The 27,599-nt window shown below is 36.4% G+C and overlaps 1 protein-coding gene across 24 annotated transcripts in view; it reads left to right on the forward strand.

The window, feature by feature from the left end:
* The window catches only part of LOC129574628 (zinc finger protein OZF-like), a 42,133-nt gene extending 14,534 nt beyond the window's left edge, over window positions 1-27,599 (forward strand). For 3 of the 24 annotated variants that reach the window (XM_055456889.1, XM_055456886.1, XM_055456887.1), the window contains 19 exons: window positions 11,404-11,760; window positions 11,985-12,164; window positions 12,687-12,818; window positions 12,921-12,983; window positions 13,283-13,498; window positions 13,691-13,835; window positions 14,579-14,662; window positions 16,672-16,754; window positions 17,011-17,105; window positions 19,266-19,353; window positions 19,534-19,630; window positions 20,653-20,823; window positions 22,758-22,844; window positions 24,860-25,030; window positions 25,565-25,634; window positions 25,904-26,065; window positions 26,314-26,469; window positions 26,562-26,640; window positions 26,717-27,599. In XM_055456889.1, coding sequence (XP_055312864.1) covers window positions 11,752-11,760; window positions 11,985-12,164; window positions 12,687-12,818; window positions 12,921-12,983; window positions 13,283-13,498; window positions 13,691-13,835; window positions 14,579-14,662; window positions 16,672-16,754; window positions 17,011-17,105; window positions 19,266-19,353; window positions 19,534-19,630; window positions 20,653-20,823; window positions 22,758-22,844; window positions 24,860-25,030; window positions 25,565-25,634; window positions 25,904-26,065; window positions 26,314-26,469; window positions 26,562-26,640; window positions 26,717-26,770 — 2,142 coding nt within the window. In that variant the 5' untranslated portion in view covers window positions 11,404-11,751 and the 3' untranslated portion in view covers window positions 26,771-27,599. Of the gene's footprint in view, window positions 1-10,444; window positions 10,569-11,403; window positions 11,761-11,984; window positions 12,165-12,686; window positions 12,819-12,920; window positions 12,984-13,282; window positions 13,499-13,690; window positions 13,836-14,578; window positions 14,663-16,671; window positions 16,755-17,010; window positions 17,108-19,265; window positions 19,354-19,533; window positions 19,631-20,652; window positions 20,824-22,757; window positions 22,845-24,859; window positions 25,031-25,564; window positions 25,635-25,903; window positions 26,066-26,313; window positions 26,470-26,561 lie in introns of those variants that run through there. The other 21 variants (XM_055456900.1, XM_055456901.1, XM_055456888.1 and 18 more) reach the window with 20 other exon arrangements.

Here is a 27,599-nt window from a genome sequence, read left to right on the forward strand (position 1 = left end):
CTGGGAGTGTGATAGAGATAAAAAGAATGCCGCATAAACCAATCCATGCCACAAATCCAACCTTATGAATTTAAGTGATGTCTGGACGAATCATTCCATGTCAAATCCAAGTACACAAATCACTGAATATTCTCTCTCTCTCTCTCAGTGTATGTGCAAAGTAAGAATACTTTAGTAGAGGACGCTCTCTCTCTCTCTCTCTCTCTCTCTCTCTCTCTCTCTCTCTCTCTATCTCTATCTCTATCATTGAAATCGCCACTAAAATTCGTCGATCTAACAATTTCATTCCCCATAAACACATCGTTCAATACCGCAGGAACTCTTGATCAAAACACCCAATGAAATCCACTCTTGAGAATAATGCGAATATTTTCTTGGAGCATCTTATCACTTGAATGGAAAAGGTAAGCACTTAAAGGGCTACAGAAAGAGAGAGGGGGAAGAGGAATGGAGAAAAAGAGATAAATATGTGGAAAATCAAGACATTTCGGTACATCAATCTTCTGGGTTGGGAAGGGGGGGTCCAAGCGAATTTATATTGCTGAAATATGGTTTCAAAGCAACAAAGACAATCCATTGAAGAAATGTTCCTCTTGAAAACTCGACAAAAATCCAATTTTATTCTACAATTTCGAAACGCTTTGTATTTTCCCTTTCGAAGTAGTATTTGCTCTCTAGTCTCTTGTTTCTTTGCTCTCTGCGGCCTTTTTTTTGCTCGTTTATTCTCTTTTATTCTGAGCCTTCCTCGCTCTTTTGCTTTCTCCCTCTTTGGGTCTTCTTCACTCTTTTTCCTACTCACTCTCTCTCACACACCCACACATACAAACTCGTCTCTCACTTAAACCAATTCGGTTGGTCGACCGCTGCTCGTTAAATCGTTCACTTAGCATGACCCATGAGAGCTCCCATCTAGCAACAAAAGCAAAAACCGACACAATAATTGAAACGTAATCAATTGATTTCGAAACTGTGTTCATTGAAATTTGATTTCAGTGTTTCGTGAACGACTGAAAAAGACAATTGTCGGCTGATATTGATTGATTTTCATCTTGTTGTCGTAAAAGCGTTCTTTGTGTTTTTGTTGTAGCCCAATGAGTATTTTCTGTACGAACGTGGGTGGATGAGTGAGCGAGATGAATGAAACGTATACTTTGGGGGAGTTTATAGTTTTACCTCTCCACTTGTGTCCAAAAATACACGTTTGATTGCATGGCAGCCGCTGCTCGCAATGGAAATGTTTGGTCTCGGAAACGGGTATTCGGTGTTTGCTTGAAAATCTTTCTAATGATTTCGACTGCATTCCATGGTGAATTTACATTTTATTTGTACTGTGCAAATACAATTAAAACCATTTGGTTGTAATCCGTTTATTATCGCCTGGCAAACAAATGCAGCCCCGAAAGCCATACAAGTGGGAAAAGGAGAAAAAAGAGCGAGCGAGGTAGAATGATCGACCGAACGACTGACGATAAAATCAAATGAATTAATATGTTGTTGTGTGCATGTGGATGTGAAAAAGCCAACCGAATAATAATGATTCATAATGGCGGAGCGATAGAAAGAGACGAAAAACGGCGAGAATTTCTTGGCAGCTGAACAAAAATGAACGCCAGCAGCACAAGACAATATCGAAGAATGTTTCGAATTGCTTTTTATTTCTCCCCAGATTCATTCAATAGGAAACTATATGAAACCTCATCATTTCAGCTGCAACAATTTTTTTCCAGGCTTGAATTTTGGTATATCTCTCAATGTCCCTTCTATTTATTTAGCCATCCTGTGGCGCATTTTATCGCGAAAAATGATCGATGATGCGATTGGCTCAGAGAATTCTGTTCCATTCAGTTTTGATCCGTGCGACTTTTATCCCTTTCCATTTCTCTCACTCTCTTGCACACACAAACACATGCTCAATCCATATTGCTACTGCTGCTGTTGCTAATTTCGCGTAGTCGAATACCGATTTCGATGGTTTGTGTGTATGTCATTTTGCACACTCGCTACACGCTCCAGCACAGATGGGCATGAATGTATAAGCCCTCTGGCTAGACATTTTCTTCACACCGTATTTCCACACAATATAAACACAATGTGTGTTGTGTGCATGGCATCGGTGTCGGTCAAATTTCATCGATTTGTCAGTACATTGTTATATACTATGGTATCGCTTGACGCTACTACCACTGCTGTGGCTGCTGTTGCTGCTGCTGCCGTCGCTGTCGCCGCTGCCGCCGCTGCTGTTGTCGTACACGAGTGTGAGAGTCGAAAATCGAGTTATTTACTTTCGCCACTTCGCACTTTACAGCAATGTACAGTTTGCGATTCGTGTACAAACGCTGAACGCCGTCCATACTAACATCGTACGTACCATCAATAGAGGAAAAATCCATTGACACAATGAAACTGAAGGGAGGTTTTTTGTTTGTTCGATATCAGATAACCAGAGCCGAAACCATGCTCTTTCTCTCTCGTTCTCCCTCTTTGCTTCGTCTTTGCCACCCTCGCCTTTGCCTTCTTCGTTGCGTCTTTTTCATTTCATTTTATTTCATCGATTGCGTTTGGCCGCAAGTGAAACGACAGTGAATTAAATAAAGTGGAAACTTTGTCTGGAAAATATTTTTTTCTTCCCCCATTACATTGATACGTAGACGTTGACGATTGATTGGATGAGCCTCTAATGAAAATTTGACGCGTTAATTGTTTGAAATGTTTTTGAACAATTCAATGATAGGCTAAGATTTTCGAGTTGTCTGTAACAAAAAGTTAGGCACATCTTTGAATTTGAACTTTTCGTTGCTTTAATGTTGATCTGTCTCCTCTGCTTTTGTCTCTTTTACCCTCTTTCTCTCCTCTCTTTCTCGTTTTCCCACTCAAAAGTTGAATTTGACTTTTAAACACAGTAACGTTCGGCCGCATTTTATTCATTTGTGCATGGCTCAAAATAACAAAATAAATTTCCTGTAAAGCGATAAAGTTTCCGTTGAAATTTTCGCATGGAAACCGCCATTACGTTGGAATGGTCATAGAGTTTGGCGATGAAATTACTCGAAGAAAATTAAAAAGGAAGGAAGAAGTGTGGCAGACTAAAGAGAGCGAAACTTTCGAATTTGATTAAAAGTTGCCTGAAATATACGTCCGGCCGGTTTCTACATCGAACACTCCCTTCACCACCCCGGCTCGAACGACGAATTAAAAAAGGACAGTCTATCAATTTAATACATCCACACAAACATATACACTAACGTTGCGTTTGTGTATCTCGGCAATTTTTAGTCTGTCGCTTCCCTTTTTCCACCAAAGCGGCCGCTTTTTTGCCGAAGACACTCATGAAGTTTTGTGAGCGTCTGAACAATGTTTTAAATCACCGACGAGAAACAGAGAAAGAGAGAATTTCTTTCCACAAGTCTTCTCGTGCCTTGCACACTGAATATGCGATTGTGCCATATTATACATAGAGATACATGTATACACGGTGGATGGTTCTTCTTCGCATGTATGCGCATCGGAATGGAATGTGCGTTCTTTGGTGGCCCGCCGCGTCATACATAAGAATTGTGTAATGGATTTTGATGTTGTTGTACATCCTGTCTGGCAGCAGCAGAGCATATTTGTTGAAATTTTTCGAATACCCCGAAAAGAAAAAAACAAACGCATCGTGCATTTTACAAATGAATTCCGGAAAACAGCAACGGAACAATTACAACGATCTTAGACTTAAATGAGACACTGAGATTTGCACCACTCTCTATCATTTGGTTTCGATTGTGTGTTGGGACAGGAAATTTGGATAAAATGTGCCGTGGTCTAGAATGTAAATCTATCTTCGTATACATACTCGTCTGTTGTGTTGGTGATGCGATGCACGATACTATAGGCTGGTTGTTGGTGTATGTATTCTATGCTATATAGATAGAGTGGAGCGTAACTGCACTAGTAGCAGCAGAAACTACCATAAAAAGCCCTTTCAAGCGGCAAAATTCTCCAGAGGTCGGAAAGAGAAAGCGAGACAGAGATAGAGAGATAGAAAGAGAGAGAGAGAGAGAGAGAGAGAAAGAGAAAGAATTGACCAGTTGTTTCGGATAACAGCTTTTACCGAGGACTTTTAATTTTCAGAGACACGTTAACCTCGATGGCACCGTCGTCTCCTTTAAAAAAAAAAGAACTACGGTGTATCAAACATCCCCATTGAAAAAAAGCTGTGTACCTCTTTTGTCTCATTTCGACAACGAACGTTCAAATGACATATCGCAAAGCACGTCGGTGAAAATTACGAATTTTTCTCGCAGAGTAGTATACATATCTCTATAGTATATACAGCACGGCACTCAGTGTGTGTATGTGTGTTATGGTTTTTCCTACATTACAACGACGCTTTGGCGTTTTTGTCGTTGCCGATTCGTTTGCATGTGTGTGAGTGTGTATCGTTGTGTGCCGACATCATCGTTGCCGAAATATTTCTCGTTTTTTTTTCTCAAGCCGTTGTCGTTGTCGTCGATGTTGTTCGCCTCTATCCAACTGGAGAGCGAAACGCGGCTGAGTATACTGTTTGTACTTCATGCTGTGCTAGCATACACAACATACTATTTGTTTGCCGTGTTTCGAACTGTATGTGTCATCTTTTGTTCTACAATCCTACATACAAAAATCCCGTTTTCGGAATTTTTCGTTCTTTCGGTCGTGGCGCACAGAAGAGCGGTTGTGGTACTGCTGCTGGTACAGGCAACCACAGTGTAGTTGTCGCTATTTTTTCTCGGTTTGTTCGTTTCTCCCGAATGTTGTTTCTCTTTCATTGCCGTGTGTGTGTCGAGAGTGGTGTTTTTTTTCGGTGCGGTGTTCATAACCAAATAGCAATAATATAGGCAACATCAACAGCAAACTCGGACCAAGTGTGTTTTGTGCGAGAAAGTGAGGATTAAAAAAAAAACAGACTGCGAATTGTGTACATCCACTTTTTGTTTGGTTATATTATTTTCGGGCACTTTGTGCAGCAGTGTTATTTTTTTCCATTGTTATTGTTGCTGTGTTGTGTTTGATCCACTCGATTTTGTATGTGCTGCTGTGCATTGTGTAATGCATATATACCCATTTTTTTATCTTTTCTCATTCTGTCGTCATTATTGTTTTCGCGTGTTTTTGATGCTCATGTTGGCAAACGCTGGCTGACGTATAGAAAATGCAAATATCATTATAAAACATAGAGTGTATGTGCTGTTGGATTGCCTGGTTTATGGCCAAATCTGGACACTTTTTTTCCTTCTACTTTCGGTTCTTTTTTTTCTTTGCTGTGTGCCATTGCATCCATCGATGGTGATGCTGATGCTGTGATTGAGTGTGTGAACGATACGACGAAAGTGGAAAGAAAAATGAACGTTACAAGTTCAGTATAACTGCATCGATACAAATCAAACCAAATGTGTCATATCCTCCGTGTGACATCTGTCACTTTGGTCCATACTATAGCATTGAGATATCATCGACGGATGGATTTTTGTTTGCTAGTTTTTTGTTCTCTTTCATATTTTTGACATTTTTCCACAGAACATGTGGTGAAAAAAAAGAGTCACAGTCCCCGAATGCATACACAGACAAAATTAAATGCCGGAAGAAAAAATGCCGGAAGAAAAAATGCCGGAATATCTTTGCATAAAAATTAAAATGCATTTTGTCGATGGAAAAAGAAAACGGATCCAAAAGCTTTCATCTAATCGGCGACAGAAATTGAATCACATTGTTTAGTTTGGAATTCGTTTTTTCTTCTTGGTTTGTGGGTGAGAGAGATGGGGCGAAACCTTGATATCTTTGGAATATTTTCCTTCATTTAGTTGGCTTCCAATGCTCTGGGTTTTTCAAACTCAATTTCATTTCAGCCGCAGGCTTTTCACAAACCTTCATACACAGGCGCACACTAAAAACATTCACTCACACACGCACTCAATTTTGACGCTGATTTCTTGACAACGCTAATTTCAGGCAGTGATTATTCATGCCATTCCATTTCAATTGCTATCAATCAACTGTCTCTCATTCAACTATATACATATTCTTTGGTTTGGTGATGGCCTTGTTATCGGTACGCTGAAATCGAGTTGATTGAAAAATTTATTCGATATCGTGACTACATGGTGAGGCATAGGCGAATCCAAAACCTATTTTCAAGTTATCTGGCGGAAATTAATGTCCTCACTGCTTACGTACATATATTATTCATCAACAAATCGTCGTCGATTTCTTTGGCGGGCACTCTCTCGCTCTCTCTCTCTCTCTCTCCCTCTCTTTCTCGCACAAGAATTCATCTGCATAGAAAATCGATGTAAGTAAAACTTGAATTTTATCTAAGCACGCGATCCAAAAATACGCACCCGTACGCTCACGCAAACCGGCCTCATTTTCTTTTTTCAAGTGGTAATTTTTCCATCATGAAATTGAAAGCATATATGCATTTCAAAAGCTTCCGCATCATTTCAATCGAAATTCTTTTACCGAGTTCAAAGAGTCAGTGCGAAATAATTACTAATTATATTTTCGCTTCGATATTTTTGTTTCTCTTTCATTCGAAAGAAATTAGCTCATTAGTTAAACTATGAGACACGCACCAAAAAAGAACACTTAACCAGACTCAAAATCCCTTTTCATTGCATAGTTTCAAACAACAACTTCGTTTTGAATTCAATAATTATTTTTGTTCCGCTTTTCAAACGAAACGCCGGTCGCATTTTGGGGTCGAAGTGTGCGAGATGGAGAAAAAAAAGAAGAGAGAGAGAGAAAGGATGGCAAAGTGAAAGAGAATGTGAGAGTAGCAGCAGAAAGAAAAATCGATTTCATATAAACGAATGTAAATGACTCACAGTGTGTATCGGTTGAGACGGCAAACTGGTATATATGCACACCGAATCATGTGTTGTGTGTGGCAAGACTCCGTCGTTGTCGTCGTCGTCGCATTTTCAATACTCATACGCACGGCACATGAACATGAACCCTGCATGGACACAGCGAACCATTTTTGTGTCCATTTCAATGGATAGACCGCGCGCGCGAACGAACGAAAAAAGAGTTTATATATATGAGAGACACACAGAAAAAGCGAGACGCTATTTATTCGATGAAAAAATCATGTTCATGAAGGGGTATAGTAATTTTTGTAGTATCTTAGGTTCTGGCAATGTGGATGAACAGGAGCCATCGCATCATGTCTTTACAACACAATACTGCGTCAGCGCCCTTATTAATATGTGATACGTGTGAACTGGAGTATAAATTCATTCACTCACTGCTCGGGATTTTTCCCATTCGCTCAGTAGACAACCACGCAGCAGTAGTTTCAATTTTGAAAACTTTCCGTCGGCTCATTTAAAATTTAAGACCAGTACGGGTACACAGCAATTGGCCACATAATAAAAGTTCCGCATTTTTCTCTCTATCCCAGTCGAGGACGCGACTCATTTTCCATGAGAACCAATGAACGGTTTTTTTTTTGTCGATCGTAGAATTCACTCATCAGCTGATAAAGCCGGAAATTCTTCTTAGCAAAGTAAAATGTACAAAAAATCAATGCTTCAGCATGGAAACTGAACCATATGAATAATTTCAAGCTGAGCGTTAATAATTAAATCGATTTATGTGTTTGTATGACATGAATTGATGGAGAAACAAACGTAATTTTATTATAATCTACATATCTATAATATAGTCTCTATCACCTGTTCTACCATATTGTATCGAACCATTTTTTGTGGTATCATGACGTTATTTATAAATCTACTTGATCCAAATTCAAATCATTATCGCTTGATAATTTTTTTTTTATCCTGGTTTGTTTTCATTCTTTTCTAGAAAAACGCACAAAAGCGATTTTCATTGGAACAAATTATTTTTTACCGAAAAATGCTTTCATTTTGTTTTCACAAGGTTTTTTCTGCGAAAATATGTTTCCACCACAAAATGGCTCACAAATTGTTTGCTTCAAAAAGCTTCTTCTTTTTATGATGCTCACATTTCAAGCATGGATTATTTGAAATGCTAGCATTGACATTGGCCGCGAATCATTTTGTTTTTGTTTCGAAATTCAATGTAATCTTCTATTGAAATCTAATTTTCTATAGCGTTCAAAATCATTCGTTTCTACTTGTTCACCTTCGAATAGAACAATTTAACAGTTCTCGAAAATTGGATCCATCGAAATGAAATGTCTTTAACATTTCGGTATAATACCAAGTAGCAAGTGGGCATCGTTTGGGATTTTTGTCTATTTGTCAAATTTTTTTTGTTTGCATTGGAGTTTTTTTCTTTTCATCTCTAGCTTTTGTTTCATTCACTAATCTGGTGAATCTAGTAGCCGCAAAGCATGAAACAGGTACATTGCACTTGACATCACAGTTGCGCCTCAAGCTGTCACCAGTTCTGCGCACCGCATCCACACAAATAGTTGACAACAAAAAAGTAAACGACGCTATTACAACAAATCCGTGCTAAAAATTTAAGATATCCGCAGCTATAATAACTGTGCGGCAACAGTTGAATTCTAGTGCTTTGTTTTTGGGATAATTTCTGTCTTCTTCACCAAAAATTTATCGATTTCGGTCAATGAACACGGTCGATTGGTGTTTCGGCAGCGAGAATATGATTATTATTGCATTATTTTATCGCATCACATATCTTAAAATACGACGAACAATTATCGAACATGTCTCGCCTTTAGCAACCGATTTCAAATCATTTTGTATCGTATATGATTCATGTAATTTGATAAACGGTGCCGCTTTTCGCTATTTAGTTATGACACGCTGCGTATGCGTGCGGCTCAATAAAAAAAATATTCCGGTTGGCCTAATAAATTTATCGGCACCACCAGAAAAGTAGATCCAATTGAACTAGACGCAAAGTAATAAAATTCGGTTCAGCCCAACATTTCAATAGATCGAGGCAATGCGAAGAAGAAACTGCGAGAGTGGCCGTGTGTGTGTGTGTGTGTGTGTGTGTCAACGAAAAAAAAGCGATGACAAAGAGAGTCGACGATATGAAAAGCTCAAGCTATAAAGTGGTGGTAATAAATGAAGAGATTAACTTTGGCTTTCCTGGAATTATGTGGCCAAAATCAACCCCCCAAAAACTGACCGCATTTTCCATGGACGTGACCAAGCACAAAGATTTCGACGCCACATCAAACCATTAACGATTTCTCTCATTCTCTCGACACAAACCAAAACTAGAGAAGAAGAAAACGAACGAAAAAAAAGCAGCACATTGAAACGCCTCATTTCTATTTATACGATTTGAGTCTCGTCCACTTTTATGTTTGTTTTATCTTTTTGGGTTTGTCAACAATCAATAATTATGGCACATGATTTTGGCTTTTTGTCGGTTTGTCTCTTCTGTTCGGCTATTCTCTTTGGTCTATATGTCTATTACGTCTCATTGAATTTCGATTCGTTTGGTCTCGAGCATTTTTGCATATTCGATCGATTTTAATGAGGGGCAAAAAACACTGTGTCTAGAAATGATTTTGGCTGTCGATTCATGTGAGCTCTCCTTCTCTCCCTCATCCTCTCAAAACTTATTGCATAGCATTACTCGCGTGAATGATGCAAATTCCAAGCAAACAAGACCACTTTCCGCGAAAAGGTTATTCATTTGAATACCAACAAAATATCCCATTGATTCAATATTGACTTTAGGCCGACTTCGGCAAATCGATGAGCTTGAACTCTTAGTACCACTTCCGACGAAATGTCACCGGTGTCTCTCTCCATCTGTGTGTTCCAAAAATTGTGTCCCAAACTGTGTGTTTCTAGTCAAACTGATAATGAACGCAAATTTATTCCAAAGCACATCCAATATGCTTGGTTATGCAATCAATGATGACAATATCTCTCATCGTTTCACCGTAAATTTTCGCAAAATTTTCCAATATTTACCGACACTCGGCCCATCACAGAAAAAAAACACACTTTGTGAAACAGTTTAAATTGATGAAAATCCATTGGTCGAGAACCATGTTCCATCTAAAAATAGTCCTAGTGCATGCCAGCACACACACACACACACACACACACACACATACATACATTTCATGTGATTTTATGTATAGACACAGCGAGGCAGACTATGCACTTTTACGAAGCCTGTGAAAACTTTCTCTTTTGGATGAGCAGTGGAAATGGGCATGTTGCGAAATGTGTTGTTGCGACAGCCAATTGATGTGTCTTGTGATTCAACGAATATTCTGTTCGAGTGCTTTTTGCTTCTCCTTCTACTTCTTCGGCCCGTTTTTCTAATTTCAAATCATCGAATAAAAAGTTTGTCGGCCTTTTTCGCGCCGATGATTCTCAAATAGACATGGAACCAAGCAGGGCAACAAGAAAAAAGACTCTGTGTGAGGTTATGCATACATCGAAATGTTTGTCAAAATTGAATAACACTTTTTTTTTTACTCAAATTCTGTTAATAGAACAATTGCCGGATAGTTTTGGACGATTGATTCATTTCTGAGGCCAAATTTCAAAACGCGTCGAAAAAAAGTGAGAGAAAGAGTATGTGCGAGTGAAAGAAAGAGAAATAGACAGAGAGCAAAGGTGAGTAAGATCGAATGAAAGGATATTCTCACAAGAAGGAGTGAGTTAATGTGAAAAAGACACAGAGCACAACCGAAAGCTGTAAAAGAAACAAAAAGAAAGTGACGATGCGTGTCCACTGTGCATTGTGTGATGCAAAATTCCTTGTAATCATTGAAGTTTGATATTATTATGGTGTGTTATGTGTTATGAATGGGAAGCCAGCTGCTGCTGTCGTCGTCGTTGTCGTCGTTGTCGTCGTTGTCGTCGTTGTCGTCGTCTATGTGTATTATTTGCATGTGTACTTATTGGTTTTGTGTGGTTGTCAAGGTCGTCTGAGTGATGTGTCTGAACGCGACTGACTCTCTTACCGGTATTGCAACAATAAATATATGAACATTATTATACACATACACGACCATGTTGTCGTCGTTAGTGCCACCGTTTCTGCTGCAGCTACACATCCATCGAACTACGTGTTGTATATGTCTACCTCGTCTGCCTCCGGCGGCCACTTTCCATGTACACGTTCATTTGCATCGGGCATTTATTATGATTATTATTAATTGAAGTATCCAATCAAGCAGACACAAACACACACATACATTTTTATGTCTTAGTTCGTTTTGATGTGTCTCAAAGCTTTCGTTAAATGGATTTCGTGGTGTATTTTATGCGTCATTTCTTTTAATCATATGGTTGACAATTTGTGGCGAGAAAGAGACAGGGGAAGATTAAAAGCTTCGAATTTTTTGACGACGCAATTTCACCGGCTGTCAAACACAACAAATCATATCTACTCTTCATGTTTCACGCCACTTAGCAATTAATATGGTATTTCTCTTTCTCTTCACAGTTCCCAGTACACAGTACACTTAATTATGGAACATAGTTAACAATCAGATATGAATATCACATCCATATAGAAAAGACATCTGGCCAAAAGAAAAATCATCCATTTTATAAGCTAACATCGATTTTCTATTGAACAAACAGAAAAAATAAACAAACGACGCAAAACTAACTGAATGGTGACGAATACAAATGTGTTGATGTAAGAAAATGCGCAATTTCCATCGAACAATCGAATTTTTATGGCGATCGACATATACCCGGCTTCAAAATTAGTTTTCCAGCGCACTGGGGGGTCGGCAGGCATGGTGTGCCCGTCCCCCCAACCAGCGATTTGCTGGCCACGATCTCAATGTTTGAGGTGAGTGTTGCTATTTCTTTTCATCCTCATTTTTACCGCAATTTATGAAAATGGAATTTGGAATCAAATTAAAGAAGATTTGTTTCGTCATTTTGGAGACAAATTTCATTTGAACTTTTTTCTAACCATCCGAAATGATAATTTCATCGTGAACGAAAATCGCAACGAAATTTTGACAAACAATAGACAACAATGAAATCTAATGTTCCAATTCGAATTTTTAGCAACAAATCAAAGCTGAACCGATGGCATTCTATTCGACAACGACATGTCCGCCACAACCACCACCTCAGATGGTTCAGCCTATGGCTCCACAACAACAACAGCAACAACAACAACCTCAGCAGGCTCAACAGCAACAGCAACAGCAGCAACAACAATCGCAGCCGCAACAGCAACAGGAGGTAAGACATTTTTTTATTGTACTAATTTCTACGTATATTTGTGTGACGAGATATTTTTCACGAATCGAGACGTTTTTAAACGTATGTGACACTTCGTGACAATCATTTTCCCCATATTTGATACAAACATGATTGTGTCACGTGTTAAAATCCCGCCTAATTGTTGACATTGTTATGAAAATAATTTTTTTTCGACTGAAATATATGTTCTTCTGAGGTTACCGTCGAATATTTCTCAGCAATCTGTTGCGTTTACCTCGAAATCGAAGGAAGAATACTTCGAAGTTTGAAATCCATGAAGAACATTTTTTTCTTCACAAATCGAATAATTGTGTGCCAATTTAATCGAATTTACTTGGTTTTTCATCTGACGTAAAGGCCAATTTCAAACATTTCCACCGCCACTCTCGGCATTGCTTCTTAAATCCGTCGGGATGTGATTTTGATAAAACACGATTTTAACTTTAAAATGGTTTTCTTGTTGCAATTTAATATTTAAAGCGTCTTTCTCGCACGGAACAGCAGCAACCTCAACAGCAACAACAACAGCAGCAGCAGCAGCAGCAACAACAACAACAACAACAGCCTCAGCAAACGGTTATCACAAATTTAACATTGCAACATGTGAAAGATATACCCGCACAATTGCTTCTCGTAAGTGTCGAGCATTCGCATTAAAATTGCATTGCCAATTGTTTCGATTGGTTTTATTTAGACATTGCCTGAAATGAATAAACTTGAATCAATTATTTACAGCAAAATCCCACACTGGATTGGAGGAATCGACTTCCAGGCGAAAATGAGCAAACAAACGAAGAGGTAATTCCTATCCAAAATGATACCGTTTACAATCGACTATTTTTCGAAAAAAAGTTCATTGTTGTTGTAGGAGAAACCATTTGTGTTTTCTGTTAGAGGCGTAGCTGCGAGTGTTCACCTTTGAAAATGGCAATTTTGAAATGTGATTCGATTCGGAAACCCGGTTCGAAATGTTGTTTCAAATGCGCTCAAATGAAATGCTTGTTCGTTTTTCGCTAGATTGATTTTCGTCCACATTGAAACCAGCACTAATCATATCAATCCGTTTGATTTTGTTGTTTTTTTTTTTTTTTGAATAGTCGCAACCACCGGATACTCCAATGTCTTCGGCATCGGATGCAACCAAACAAGAAATAAATACTGGTCTTCAAATGTCGATAACGCCGCAAACGAATGCCACGCATACAAGAAGCAAGCCACAAGCGTGTAAAGTGTGCGGCAAAATGCTGTCATCGGCCAGCAGTTATTATGTGCACATGAAATTGCATTCGGGAACGAAACCATTTGCTTGTACGGTGAGTATGTACAACCAAACGGGAAAATACAAAAAAAAATCATCCTTTTTTACTCCGTTTCATTCGCTCGCTACGCAAATTGCGTGGATTCGGTTTTCCAAATGCGAGGGCATTCATATCCAAATGAAAATTGTAATTCGATTTCTCTCTCTCTCTCTCTCTTCTTTCTCTGATCTCGATTTTCGGCAACAGGTTTGCGATGCTGCATTTTGCCGAAAACCGTATCTCGAAGTTCACATGCGAACACACACCGGGGAAAGACCCTTCCAATGTGATCTCTGTCTGAAACGATTTAGTCAAAAATCATCGCTAAATACTCACAAACGGATTCACACAGGTCAGTCAACAATTTTTAACCAAAATTTGAACCAATGGGGGCAGACCATCCATTATCTGCCCTCATCTTGTATCCAACGATGCGCAGAGCTATCGGAAGTCTTGCAATTTGATAGAGTTGGTTACTAGGAAGAGGAAAAAAAAACCACGGCTACGCTAATGACAAACATACACAAACATCTACGTGAATTTTAGGAACCAACCTTGTTTTTCTTGAGTTTCGTTTTGAATTGAGTTTCATTCAATTTTTCTTCTATTAACGTCAATTCAACATTATTATACGCTGATTTTTTCGATTTCTGTTTAGTTCGTATCGAACAAAACAAAATTCCGTAACTTTTTTTTCTCCGAAAACAATTTTCACGATTTTTTTCAGTTGGATTCATCTTTTTTGTTCGAATTTGCAATTCCTTGTGAATTGATTGATTTTATTTTCAACGTTAAGCGATTGCGATTTTCGCTATTTATCATTTTAATGTTCGTTTGCATAGATTAAGAGTAAAAAAAAAATGATTATTATCTGGAGTCAGTAAACGATTTAGAACACGAATCATCAATTATAAACGCTTTATTCCAAAAACAAAAAACAAATTCTAACATCAAATACAAATATAAAATTTTGCAATGCAGAAGTTCAACAGCAGAACAAAACAATAACAAACTAGAAAAACCAAATTCTTAGCAACAAAAAGTCGAACAACAAACCAAAAATCAACAAATTTTGTGTTATTTTGATTTTGATAGGCGAACGACCGTTCCAGTGCGGGCAGTGTCTGAAGACATTTACGCAGAAGTGCGCTCTAACATTGCACACACGAATTCATACGGGTTCGTTACGGTGTTTGATTCTATTTATTTTCGTCTATTTCATTTTTTTGTTCAAACAAAAACTGAGAGAAAGATTTGTCTTTTTATCTCACTCTCTCTCTCTCTCCCTCTCTCTCTCTCTCTTCATTTTTGCTTTAATCGTCTTCTTGAACACACACACACACACACACACACACACACACACCTATACATACACATACACATTTGTCATTTTAATTTTAAATTGTTTTTCTATTTGAGTTTCTTTACATTTCGCCACTTTTTTTTCGCAAACAAATCGTTCATTTCGTGTTCATTCACTGCAAACGCTCATTATTCGTTTTTCGTTCTACACATTTCATTGTCATTTTCTCGCATCCAATGTGTCTAATCACAGTTCGTGCTCGAAATCATCTGATTTGTGGTAGCCATAACTCAATTTGCTGTTGTGTCTAGTCAAGAGACGATAACTTTTCGGTTGACATCCGATCACAGTCTTCGTCTCATGTTTTGTACACCTTCTGTATCCATCATCCAATTTTATACGAAGCAATGCTATAGACGATATTCGCTGTAAATTTCATTTCACATCACAATATCAATTTATTTTAGTGACCAGTTTTTGATTTAACATGGGATTTTTATGGGTTTTTTTTTTTCAAATTCTCGCTTTTTTATCGACTGCATCGGCTTATTTTTTTCTAACATTGCCATGAAATTCACTAAAATGATTTGATCAATCGAAAACGAGAGAGACATTGATCGAAGTAGCTAAGCTACTTTTGAAGGACAAGCTACTTGTCGCAAACAGCATTGTTTACAGTTAAACTTTGGAAACTTCTGATTCGAAAATGTTTCTGTTTATCATTCAAGTTAACGTTCTTGTTAACAGTCCATGGATTTTTTCAATCTTTCATTATGGCTCACCATTTCGCCGCGCTGTTCGGTTGGTTTTGTTCTATTGATCAAATTAACTAATTTTCTCATGTTCATATGTTTAGACGTTTATTCAGGGTCATCATTTGGAAACAACTTTTTTTTCGGTGTTATATCCCAATTCAACTGTTCCATTTCGCTTATGCATCTGATGTACCCATTTTCTTCATTCATTCATTAGAAAGGAAGAAAAACCGACTTTTGTACCAATTACAATTTATCAATTGGGGGTACATTTGGTTGGAATTATCGAACTTTCTATGCTTTATCAATGTGAATGTAAATTAACTACCAATAAATTCATCATTAATTGATGAAAAAAAAAAACGAATGAAAAGGAAAAAAAGGAAAGAAAATCAAAAGAATGCCAAAAGCTGAGTAAAAGCAATAAACATTTGTATTACTTTCAAAGCTTTAGCTTTTGGGAGGATGAATTCATGGAAGAAAAAATAGCTTTTTTTCTCAATTGACTTGAAGAGACAGAAAAAAAAATCAAACCCTCAAGTGAAACAGTTGAACTGGGATTGAATCTATCGGTTGCTTTATTTGCCATCATCATCATCAGAATAATTTTTTTTTTCGTTGCCAAATTCAATCGTCGTCTTCATCATTGTGAAAAGAGAGCGCCGGCGTCGTGTGATAAAATTGTCGCTCGGCTGAATTGCGTGAATCTCTTTGTATTATATTTCACTCATTTAATTTGTTATGCATTTGATTTGGCTGGATAATTTATTGATTCGGTGTGTTCTTTTGAAAACGCTCATTGATTCGTGCATTTGTTCATTCATTTGTGTTGATTTCATCTCGTTCACATGTATAATTTTTCTTTTTTATTTTTATTTCGGTGTATTTTTCATGAACGAACAACAACAACAACAACATCCAAATCATCATCAAACAAACAAACAAATATCTATATGTATATCAGACAAAAAAAAAATTGATTGTGTTTTGCAAATTGGTTCTCACATCATGCTTATATCTTATACTCTATTTGCTCGTCATTTGTTTTTAGCTATGTGTGTATTTGAACGTTGGTCCGTTTTTTTTTTATTTCCATCACTTTCGATATAAAAATTCTTTGTGTGTTTCAGGTTATTGGAGCATGCATAAACCGTTCCAGTGCACACAGTGTAATGCTGCATTCTGCCGGAAACCATATCTTGACATACACATGGTACGTTCGATCCGAATTTCCCGTTAACCCATTTGCGATCAAAGAATTATGTTACACGCAGACACATACACAAATCTCCACCGCATTCCATTGGACGGCTTTTCTGCAGAAAAAAAGACATGTGTTTGTTTTTTGCTTGGTCGTTAACGGGTTGATCTCCCCTACAGCATTTAATGATTTCCCGTTCGTAATGTTTTTTTTTCTCTCTCTTTTTCCATCTTTTCTTTTTCTCTATGTCTTTTCGTGCATATTTCAGCGAATCCACACTGGAGAACGTCCGTTTCAATGCGAAGTTTGTCTGAAACGTTTCACACAAAAATCAACGCTCAATATCCACAAGCGAATTCACACTGGTTAGTTGACCGTTTTTAATGCATTTTCCCTGTACTCACTTTGGAATTTTATTTACGGTGTCTCTATCACCTATGTTTTTTTTTCGTTTCTTTATATCGTTGGAATGATACAAGTTCATTCACAAATCAAATTCGTTTTTTTTTTGTTGTACATATCGTATTTATATGCTAGCGACATGATTAGTGAGAAGATGGTTTTTTCATTAGTTTTCGCCTTTATTTTTGCACACTACATGTAATTCTGTTTGAATGTCATTCATACGCATTTTGTGCTCATTGATTAGATGTAATTGGCATCATTGCTTCATGCTCTTTGTTACAATTAGAAGTTGATTAAGTATATTGGCTTCAAAGGTATCAGGCAGTTCAATCGCGTTCTCCACAAATTTTGATATATCTCAGCCTAACCTGAGTCGGGTATTTTGATGCATCTCACTCAAGAGATCTAGTTTAGACTCTCCCATGAAAAAAAGTACATCAGATGTACAGCCGTATATGCGTAATGTTGACATGGTGTACACCAGGTGTAAGCCGAGATTTACGCTCAATCCATACCATACACCATACATAACTGAAAACATATAAGGCTCGGCGCAAATTGGTGTGAGCCGTCATAATCGTTTCATCCAATATGAATGGACGTTGGAACGACAGCTCACACCAATTTGCGCCGAGCCTTAAACATTTCAGTGGTGTATGATGTTTGATGTGTGGTGTGAATTGGGCGCAAATCTTGGCTCACACCTGATATACACCATCAACACGGCGCATACATGGCTGTACTTTTTTCATGGGCTACTATTCAACTCTAGTTTAAGATATCGTGTTACTCGTATTGTTCACCAAGATTTTTTTCTTTGAAATTAAACCCGGTCCCAAAAGAAAACTGAACTGATTACAGAATTTTGAAGCTAAAATACTTTCATTGAATTCAAAATGATTTTGCATGCATTTTTAGTGCTAGTTTTAACAACTGATCAAAAACATTTATGATTTTGTTGTATTCAAGTTGGGAGCTTTCCTTTGGCATTTTAACTTCAAAACCATTATTGAGCAAATGAAAAGACACTTCGAAACTCAATAGCTCATTCAAAAAAAAAAAAACACATGAACTGAACAGTGAACATTGTTGTGGAAGATCGGTGAAAAACAATATCATTATTACTCTAAAAAGTAGAGGACCAAACTGAAAGGAATTTTAATGAAAAAAAAAAAACGCTTTTAAAACAAAAAGAAATGAAGTTTTGAAGATCTTTTGAACTCATCTTTGCACGTTGAACATATTAGATCAAAGGACAGAGGAAAATTGGTAAAATTGAATGACACTTCAGAAAAAGCCCCTCCAAAAAGAGGTTTTTCAAGTAAAAGCTCATTGAAATGTCCAACTATTTGTTAGTTAAGAGGTAAAGTGCAGTTAGAAAATTGATGGAAGCAACTTGCCGAGTAGTTACGATTCATTGCAACATGTAGTTAGTACGATTTTATGAATTAGCGTTTCCATAACTGTCGTCAGTAAATCGAAAATCATTTCGTTCATCAATAGCGCATTTGAATGTTAAATTTGTGCATGAATGTTTGATATATGTGTATAAAATGAATGCCATTTGAAGTTATTGAATCAAGTTGTACGCTGTCGGTTGTCAATGTTACTAATAAATCATTGTTGTATATCGAATCGTTTGGTCTTATTATCTAGCGATGCTCAAACTTATTTCTTGTTTCAAACAACGACACAAACGCACACATATTCATTTGCTTGCTATTTGCCATTCATTTACTTGTGATGTTATCATTTACTAACTAAAAATTGAATAGCTTTTGATTGCTTATTCGGTGTGTTTCGAGTGCTTGTTCGATTGACTTGAAATGCATGCAACACACTGCCCTCATGCGTTCAATGCATCGAGTGCAGTTCATTGAACACATCGTCAATTCAACAACGACGCAACTTGAATGCTTTGCAAAGCTTTTCCCATCATATATGCTCATACGTACTGTCTGCTTCTGTTCGAATGCCATTTGACTTGTTACATTCTACTCTCCCCCAAAATTGATTAGTCGATAAGTTTTTTTCTTTCATTTTTTAATCAAATTAAAAAAAAAAACAATTACTTTGAACCAAGTGAAATTTACAATGAATTATTGTTTTGTGTGGTATTGGACGTGGAACAGTTCAGGAACGGCCTTTTCAATGCGAACAGTGCCCAGCTGCGTTTGCGCGCAAACCTTACCTCGATATACACATGGTACGTCCGGTTCCGAAAAAAAACCATTTTTCTCTCAATATCAAACCTTTTTTTTTTCGTTTTGTCATTTTTATTTTATACAAGTCACATACGTACTTCTGACTGCATGTACGTTTCGGTGTTCATTTTTTTGCCGTTTTTCCTAATTTTCTCTATATCTATTTTTAACCGACACTCTAGCGAACGCATACCGGTGAGCGACCTTTCGAATGCGAAGTTTGTTTAAAACGTTTCACACAGAAATCGTCGCTAAACATCCACAAAACCATACATACCGGTCAGTCTTGTAAACAAACTATTTACCAAACAAAAGCATTTTTTTATATAACTTTTTTTCTGTTGAGATTATGCATTTTCTTCCATTGTGCTTTAGATTGTAAGCAGTTTTTTTTTTGGAACTAACTCATGATTAGATGAATCGTTTTACATTTTGATGAATGAATTAGGTGGAAAAGAAAAGGCGAAATAATTTAATATCAAAAGAAAGAATAAAATAATAGGGAAAAAGGAAGATTTTTGATTCAGAGCAAAAGCCAAAAGAGGGAAACAAATCGGATTTGAATTAAAATTCTTTACCTTAATTGTGCACTGAGAAGCTTTCAATTTGGAAATTTAAGAATTTCAATTTGGAAACACTTGAGTCGTTTCAAATTTTTCTTCGCTTCAGTCGCTTTTCAGCTCAATGGATTTTAGATCGAAAAATCATTTCTGACGATAAATCAAAACAAAATCGGAATCAAGCTCATTCATATCCAGGATAAACTAGGCTAGAAGAACTAAGAAAAAAGCTCACAAAAGTGATAGCGCTCAAATAGCTTAATTAAAATCAGCAGATAGACAATCAAAAACCCAATAGATTTACATTCAATTTCTGATTTACTAAAACTGTTGTTCTTCTTCTTTTGTTTTTTTTTCGGGTGTGTTTGATCATTTTGCTGACCGTCAATGCTCTTTTCGGGTGACATCGGACCATTTCACGTAATCGGATCATTCGTAAATCATCAATTTAATCAACAATTTAAAATCAAAACCAAAAAAATAAATAATATGCATTTAATCACCACACACATACACACACATATATACACACACTGATTCAATCGATGCATGCGCGCGACAAACATGCTAAATTACTATCGCTTTGGTATTTAAATCGAATCAAAACAAATGAAATAAATAACTCCATTCATACGCTTGCCGGTCAACCTTTTTTCTGCATTCACCACCGCCACGCCACAATCCATAAACACATACTCGAAAAACAAAACGAAAAATAAACACGAAATTCGATGAGAGCAGTTGGAAATCGACCGTTTCGATGTGAATTGTGTCCGGCCGCATTTTGTCGTAAGCCGTATCTCGATATCCATCAGCGCACACACACTGGCGAACGGCCATTCGAATGTGAGATTTGTTCAAAGCGATTCTCGCAGAGATCAACGCTGAATATTCACAAACGAATTCACACAGGTCAGTCACGCAATGCTCATTACATTATTCCATTGACTCCTTTACCATTTGCCCTCCCTTCATACCCTCCACTCTATATATACACACTCATACTCTCTCCAACCCTTTCGTTCCCACCACATCTAGCGTTATTATCTCTCTCTCTCTCTCTACCTCTCTTCACTATATCTTTATTGCCTTGCTGCTTCTGTAGCTTTCGAACAATAATGATATTAGTACAAACAAAAAAATCACGTATGAAAATTGACATCGACAACAATAGCAACATGAAACATTATATTGTGCGCCGCTTGCAATGCACAATCGATCCAAACAAATTGACTTCACCGTATCTTTTCTTTTTGGTAGAATTTTGTTCGGTTTTTTTACACACATCTATTTTTTCACTTTCGTTTAGTTTTTAGTTTTTCAAATCGAAATTTTGTTTTTGTTCAAACGACCAAATCCACGTGATTTCCGTAAGACAGACATAGATTATAATCATATTTTTTATTGGTCACATTTATTGGTCATTTCTTTTCTCATTTGATTTTGCTTCAGTTTATTAACCAATCAATGACTTAGTTGGTCTCTTTTCATCGATATGATTCTAATATGTATTTCGTTTTGCCTACTTCTATCCTTTCAATTGTTTTCCAATACACACAAAATACACCAATTTTTGGGAATTCACGGGAGACGTCGATTTCAGTGCAAATTCATTCAAAATCAAACTGTTCAATATTTCATTTTGGTCCAAATAATGTGGAAAAATGGAATTTAAAACGAGTAATTCACCATGATTCATTGTCCATGAATCACACAGACAACAGAGTTTACAAAAGAAACTTGAAACGGTCATCGGCTTTGTGGTTGCGGTTACGGTTGGTGTTTGGTCACATAAATAAATGGTTTGCAGGATTCTCTTTTTCCACCGGATTCATTTTTCCTTGCTTTTTTCCTTCACTGACTGTGAATTTTGACTGTATTCAATATGTTGAATGGCATTTAAATCATTTGCAACTCACAGAGGTATTAATTTATATAATTATACTAAGGCAATACACAAGGATCTTCGGCACTTCAAGACGACCTTTGGACTACATTCAATTTGCCCGCTTTAAATCTAGATTCAATTTTAATTTGAAATGAATTGCCTATTGACAATGGTCAATGATTCGATTTTTAACTCAACAATTCGAATTGATTCTTTGGTTTTTTCTTAACTCATTCATGTTTTCAAACATGATGCATCACGTGAACATGCATATGTTTGAAATATATTTACAAGTTTAAACATAAATTCAACACTTCTATTCAAAAAAAAAAGAAGTTTCTATTGTCTCAATAAACCGATGGCCGTCGTATTGCTTCAATTCAATTCCATATCTTTGAATGAAATGATTTATTTGAAATGTAAATCAGTTTCAATTGGTTATTTGTTTCACATTTCTTACCTATTCATTTCTTATTGCCTGTAAAGTTCTTTGTTTTTCGTGGCATGAATGGCTGGTTTCTCAAAAATGGCTTCAACGCTCTCTCACTCTCTTCTCTCTTCATCTGTGAAATGTTCACACCACTTTGCGACAATGAGAAATCCGTACTTATTCAAGAAAGAAAGAAAAAACAAATGTGGAAAATAATAATTCAAGCCTTCCGAGAAAAAAAAGAGACTGGTTTCTCCAAAATCCTTATTTAATATTTTTTTCTCTCTTTCACACTTATTTATTAAACTAATATAAAGAAAATCATAGCTGTAAGCTGACACATACATACACACACACATTCACACATACTTTTGGAACATTTGACAAAAGAAATTCGGAATCAAGAAAAGAAAATACAAATTATACAATTAAATTTTTTTTTTCAAAAACCAAAAATTTATTGTGAATGAAAACAGCAAACAACAACAACAATCATGTCTAAATATCTATGTGTATTCAAATCAACAGGCCATAGACCGTTCCAGTGTACCACCTGCCTGAAGACGTTTTCACAAAAATGTGCCCTTAATTTGCATATACTCAGCCATACAGCGGGTATTGTAGCCAAACAAACAAACAAACCAATACTAACAAAACAAAACACCAACAACACACAATTTTTACAGTTTTTTTTTTCTCTCTTTACTTTCCGAAAACAAAACAACAACAGTCGAATGAAATTAAAACCATCAGTCTAGAACAATCTGAATTCTTTTTTTCGCTAATAAATTGTTCGAGAAAGTAAAAGAAATATTTTTCGTTAATTTGGTTCAGCTTTTTTTTTTCTTCGAAATTGCGACTTGTTTTCAATGCGATCTTTGTTTACTTCAGTTTTGACGTAATTGCCAATTTTTTTCTCTCACTTTTTTTTGTTTTGCTTTCTGACGCATTTCAAATGCCCAACGCAATCAATGATTCGTAAAGTAGATGATTTACTGGAAATAGAAGAAAATATCCTTCCTTGAAAATGTTCATTTTTTTCTTTTATTCGGTATATCAACGCCCTTCTTATAAGTAGGTGATAGCTTATAAGCTTCAATAATTATTGAAACCGGCAATATTTTTCGCGAAATTCGTTCGATTGCCTCACAGTTTAAGATCTGTCTGTATAATTGGACATTGGAAATTTTATTTCCCAAACAAAACCAAGAGCGAACTCAGCCCACGCAAAATTTTTTGATTGGATTTAATGATGATTATTTATCTTTCTCTGTTTGGAATTATGTTTTTATTTCTTTTTTCAAGTTATTCATATCTCATATTGGCACATTCGTTGTGACGATAACAGCAATTATTGTCCAAAACCATTTTATTGTGATTAATTTGAGTTGCTCTTGGATCATTTGAGTTGCTCTTGGAGCAAAAGTGAAACAACTCAGCATTGAGCGTAAATCCTGTTTTTTTGTTGCTTTTTTCTCACTACTGAAAATAGATAACGATTAGGTGTTTTCGGGATTGTGTAGATCATCAAAAGAACTTCAAAAATTCCAAAGACAAGGTGTCTTCATTTCTTTCCACTAAAAATGCAAAAAATGGCTTTTCCGCTCAAAAGTGTTACTCTTCCGCTGAGTTGTGTTACACTTGCTCGCGGCTTTATTTGTTTCTTTTTTGCTCAAAGTATTTTCTGTCACAATTATTGAATCAGTTGTTATAAGTTTAGGTCTTGCTTTCATCGTGTCATTTATATGAATTCGCCATTTTTTGTCTACATTTTTTTTTTTCGTGCTAATTTCGACATATTCATTGGAAAACTAAGAAAATGTCCAAATTTTCCAATGTCCACATAATTAGCACTCATTTTCTGAATAAAATTCAGTAAATCATCTGCTCTTCCAAAATTATCACTTCCAAAAATCGAAAAACAAATTAATCAACCAAACGAATAAAAAATAAATTATTGAAAACAAACTTGAATTGGTGTGAGATTGCATTTTTCAAGGAGGTGGAAAAACATGCAGAAAAACAGTGTCTAGAGACGAGTTTTTCGATTATCCCCTTCCCACCCACAAAAGTGTAGTCATTCGCATCAATTCATTTCAGCCTCCATTATCTTAACCATTTGAAATCACACACTTGCATTGGATCGAAATTTCCATTGAAATTGATTGAAAATGAAGAAACAAAAAAAAAGACAAAGCAAAACCGGAAAATTGATTCAAATATTAAAGAGAAAAAAAAACGATTATCGAAGCAAGAAAATTTCGTTCCAACGCATACCACCACCATTCACTTACATATAACAGATATAATTTTTTTTTCACTTAATTCAAATTGTTTTAACGAAACAAATTTCACTTTAGAAAGACATTCAACCACAAAAAAACAACTAATTATGATTTTTTTTCTGTGTTTTTGCTCTTTTTTCTCTCTTTCTCCATTTCTTTCTCTCTTCTCTCTCTCTCACACACACACACACATACTCTCCGTGGGCCTGTCTGTACTTTGCTCAAACATTTTCAAATACTTGAAAAAACTCCGAACACAATATTTCTCAAACCGTTGGAACGCCGTCACATCCCCCAAAAAAAAAAACACAAAACAAATAAAACCGAACCAAAAACGGCATGCAGTGCAAGGAAGGCCGTTCCAATGTGTGCAATGTCCGGCCGCATTTTGTCGAAAACCGTATTTAGACATCCATATGCGAATCCATACTGGCGAAAGGCCCTTCCAATGCGAGATGTGCAATAAACGTTTTACGCAGAAATCGTCATTGAACATTCACAAACGAATTCATACAGGCAGGTGTACCTCCCTCTCTCTCTCTTCTAATATTACAGAAAAAAATTGAAAAAAAGACAAGCGGCTCATGGATACGGGTCGCAAATGCAATTAATCTTATCACATGCAAATTTGCTACCGCAAAAGGCCACAAACGTTCTAAACATATTAGAATCAATATCGTCGTTATTATTTTGATTTGAAAACGAATAAAAGGAAGAGAAAAAAACTCTCCTCCAAATGGGTTCTTGATATTTGAAACCATGTCGCGGACTTTAGTTCTACTTCCACATATGACACTTCGTTCACTATTTTTAACATGATTTTCATTTGAGATTCTCATATGGTTAGAATCAGCCGCTACAACTTTAATACACACGCCGCGTGCCTCTAAATCCTGTTTTTTTTTTTACTAAATCATTCGAATTTGTTTTTCCAAATGCATGCACACCGCCCTTCATCTCCTCCTTTCAATCAATTTTTCACATAAACATTGATCAATTTTCCATTCTATTTCACACCAAACCCAACCACTTCGCATCAAACTACTTTAGGTGAGAGACCGTACGCCTGCGATATTTGTAATAAAACATTTGCCGTTAAGAGCTATGTGACTGCTCACAGGTGAGTCTTTGATCAATTTTATGATAAATTTCCTTTTATTAATTTTATGATCAATTTTTTGGTATCTTCAGAATTATTTCTGGTAAATTGAAAAGTTTTTTTTTTCTTTCATAAAAAAAATAAGTTTTCGTTTGTTGACAACTTTTCGTCATGAAAATTGCCTCTTTTTTTTCTTCTTATTTTGAATATCATACAAAATATTGACTACAAAAAATGTCAATTTACTTTCAATTCCATCATTCTAACGCAAACACATTTCGCATTTACAGATGGTCGCATGTGTCTGAAAAACCTTTAAGCTGTGATCGTTGTTCCATGACATTCACGAGCAAAGCTCAGTTCGCCGTTCACATTCGCACACATTCAGCGGGTCAAAATTACGAATGTAACATTTGCGGACGAACATTCATACGGGATAGCTATTTGATTAGGTAATGTAGATTTTAATGCCATTTAATTGGAAAATGAAAGTTTTGGAAAAAAGGTTTGACGGTTGTTGTTTTTTTCGGTGTTATTTGAATTGAAAATTAATGTGTCCAACGTTTTATTTTGAGGTTGTTATTAACAAGTTGTTAAATATACTCAAGTATACAATTGTACAACATCATGTATGCAAAGGCACTTCTGGTTGTGCTAAAACCAACATTTTAATGAACAAAAAAAAATTGTTCCATTTCAGACACCACAATCGAGTGCATCGTGATAATCGAACAACAGCGAATAGCATCGCAACGATAAATAGTGTTGCAGCGGGCGATATGGGATCAACAATCAATGCCACATCGGAAACGGGTACCGTTTATGATGCGGCCACTGGCCAAGTGTGTGACTTAAGGTACATTGGAAAATGAGATGATATTCTGTTCGAATTGGATATGAATCCATTCAAAAACCAGGTTTTAAATTTGATTTTCACTTAACATCCAGGTACGTATCGGATCTGCAGCAGTTGAGTGGAGCGCAAATAGCATCGCCAATGCAACCGGATCGTACAAATGCTGGCAATGTAAATACAAAATAATTTTGCCATAGCCGCAACGCGATGCATAGGCGCTTCAAGCAGGGATTTTTTTTTTCTACAGAAAAGCGGCGATCACAAACTTCCAAATATCCAATCACACACATACATACAGTAATACTGTCAATAGTAAATAGATGAACACCATACACCAACTCACACCTTATCAAGACTTAATCTGACCATAAAAATGCAGAATAAAACGGGAAAAATATTGTAAAATTACACCAAAAATGTGCCATCAGTTCTTCCAAGTGAGAAATAGAAAGGGCAACAATGAAAATAGGTAACACCACATTGGTTTAGAATGACCGTAATGCACAACATATCGAACATCAACGCACTGAAACCAAGCAACTTTGGTTCGAGTTGAACCAACGAGCAAAATATTCCAAACCACTCCCCCTGTAAACTCTATCGAATGAGCCGGCAAAACGGGATGCGACAAATGGTCGCTGACAAAAAAAAAACCAATGTGACGAGCAGCAAAAGAGAGAAAATCTTAAATCGCGTCCGATCGCGAGTATTTATAAGAAATATATTGAATAATAACAAACAACAAAAACTACGTTAGTCTATTAGAATTATGTTTATCTAGTTTAGATCTATTGCTGAACAAAATCAACCATTTTTTTCTGTTCATTTTGTAATGTATTGTAGAATTGCGTCAAAACCAGTGACCATCACATTGACGATGACACAAATGGTCAAAATTTTAAAAACAAAAACATAATTGATGAAAATGACGGACAACATTTGAAGAGACAAGAAAATGAAAGGATGTTTTTATGAAGAAGAAAAAGAAAAAGGAAAAAAAAACAAAAGCGCAAGCAACCATTGAAAATTTTCGAAAGCAAATACGCATTATAACATTTTATAGAGCTACCGATGAAAAAAAAATTACTATGCGAAACAGTTTTACACACAAACACACACTCTAGAGATAA

Source organism: Sitodiplosis mosellana, unplaced genomic scaffold (genome assembly GCF_009176505.1).
Source record: "Sitodiplosis mosellana isolate CC-2019 unplaced genomic scaffold, AAFC_SMos_1.0 Smas_scaffold_6165, whole genome shotgun sequence".
In the NCBI taxonomy this organism is placed as follows: Eukaryota; Metazoa; Arthropoda; class Insecta; order Diptera; family Cecidomyiidae; genus Sitodiplosis; species Sitodiplosis mosellana.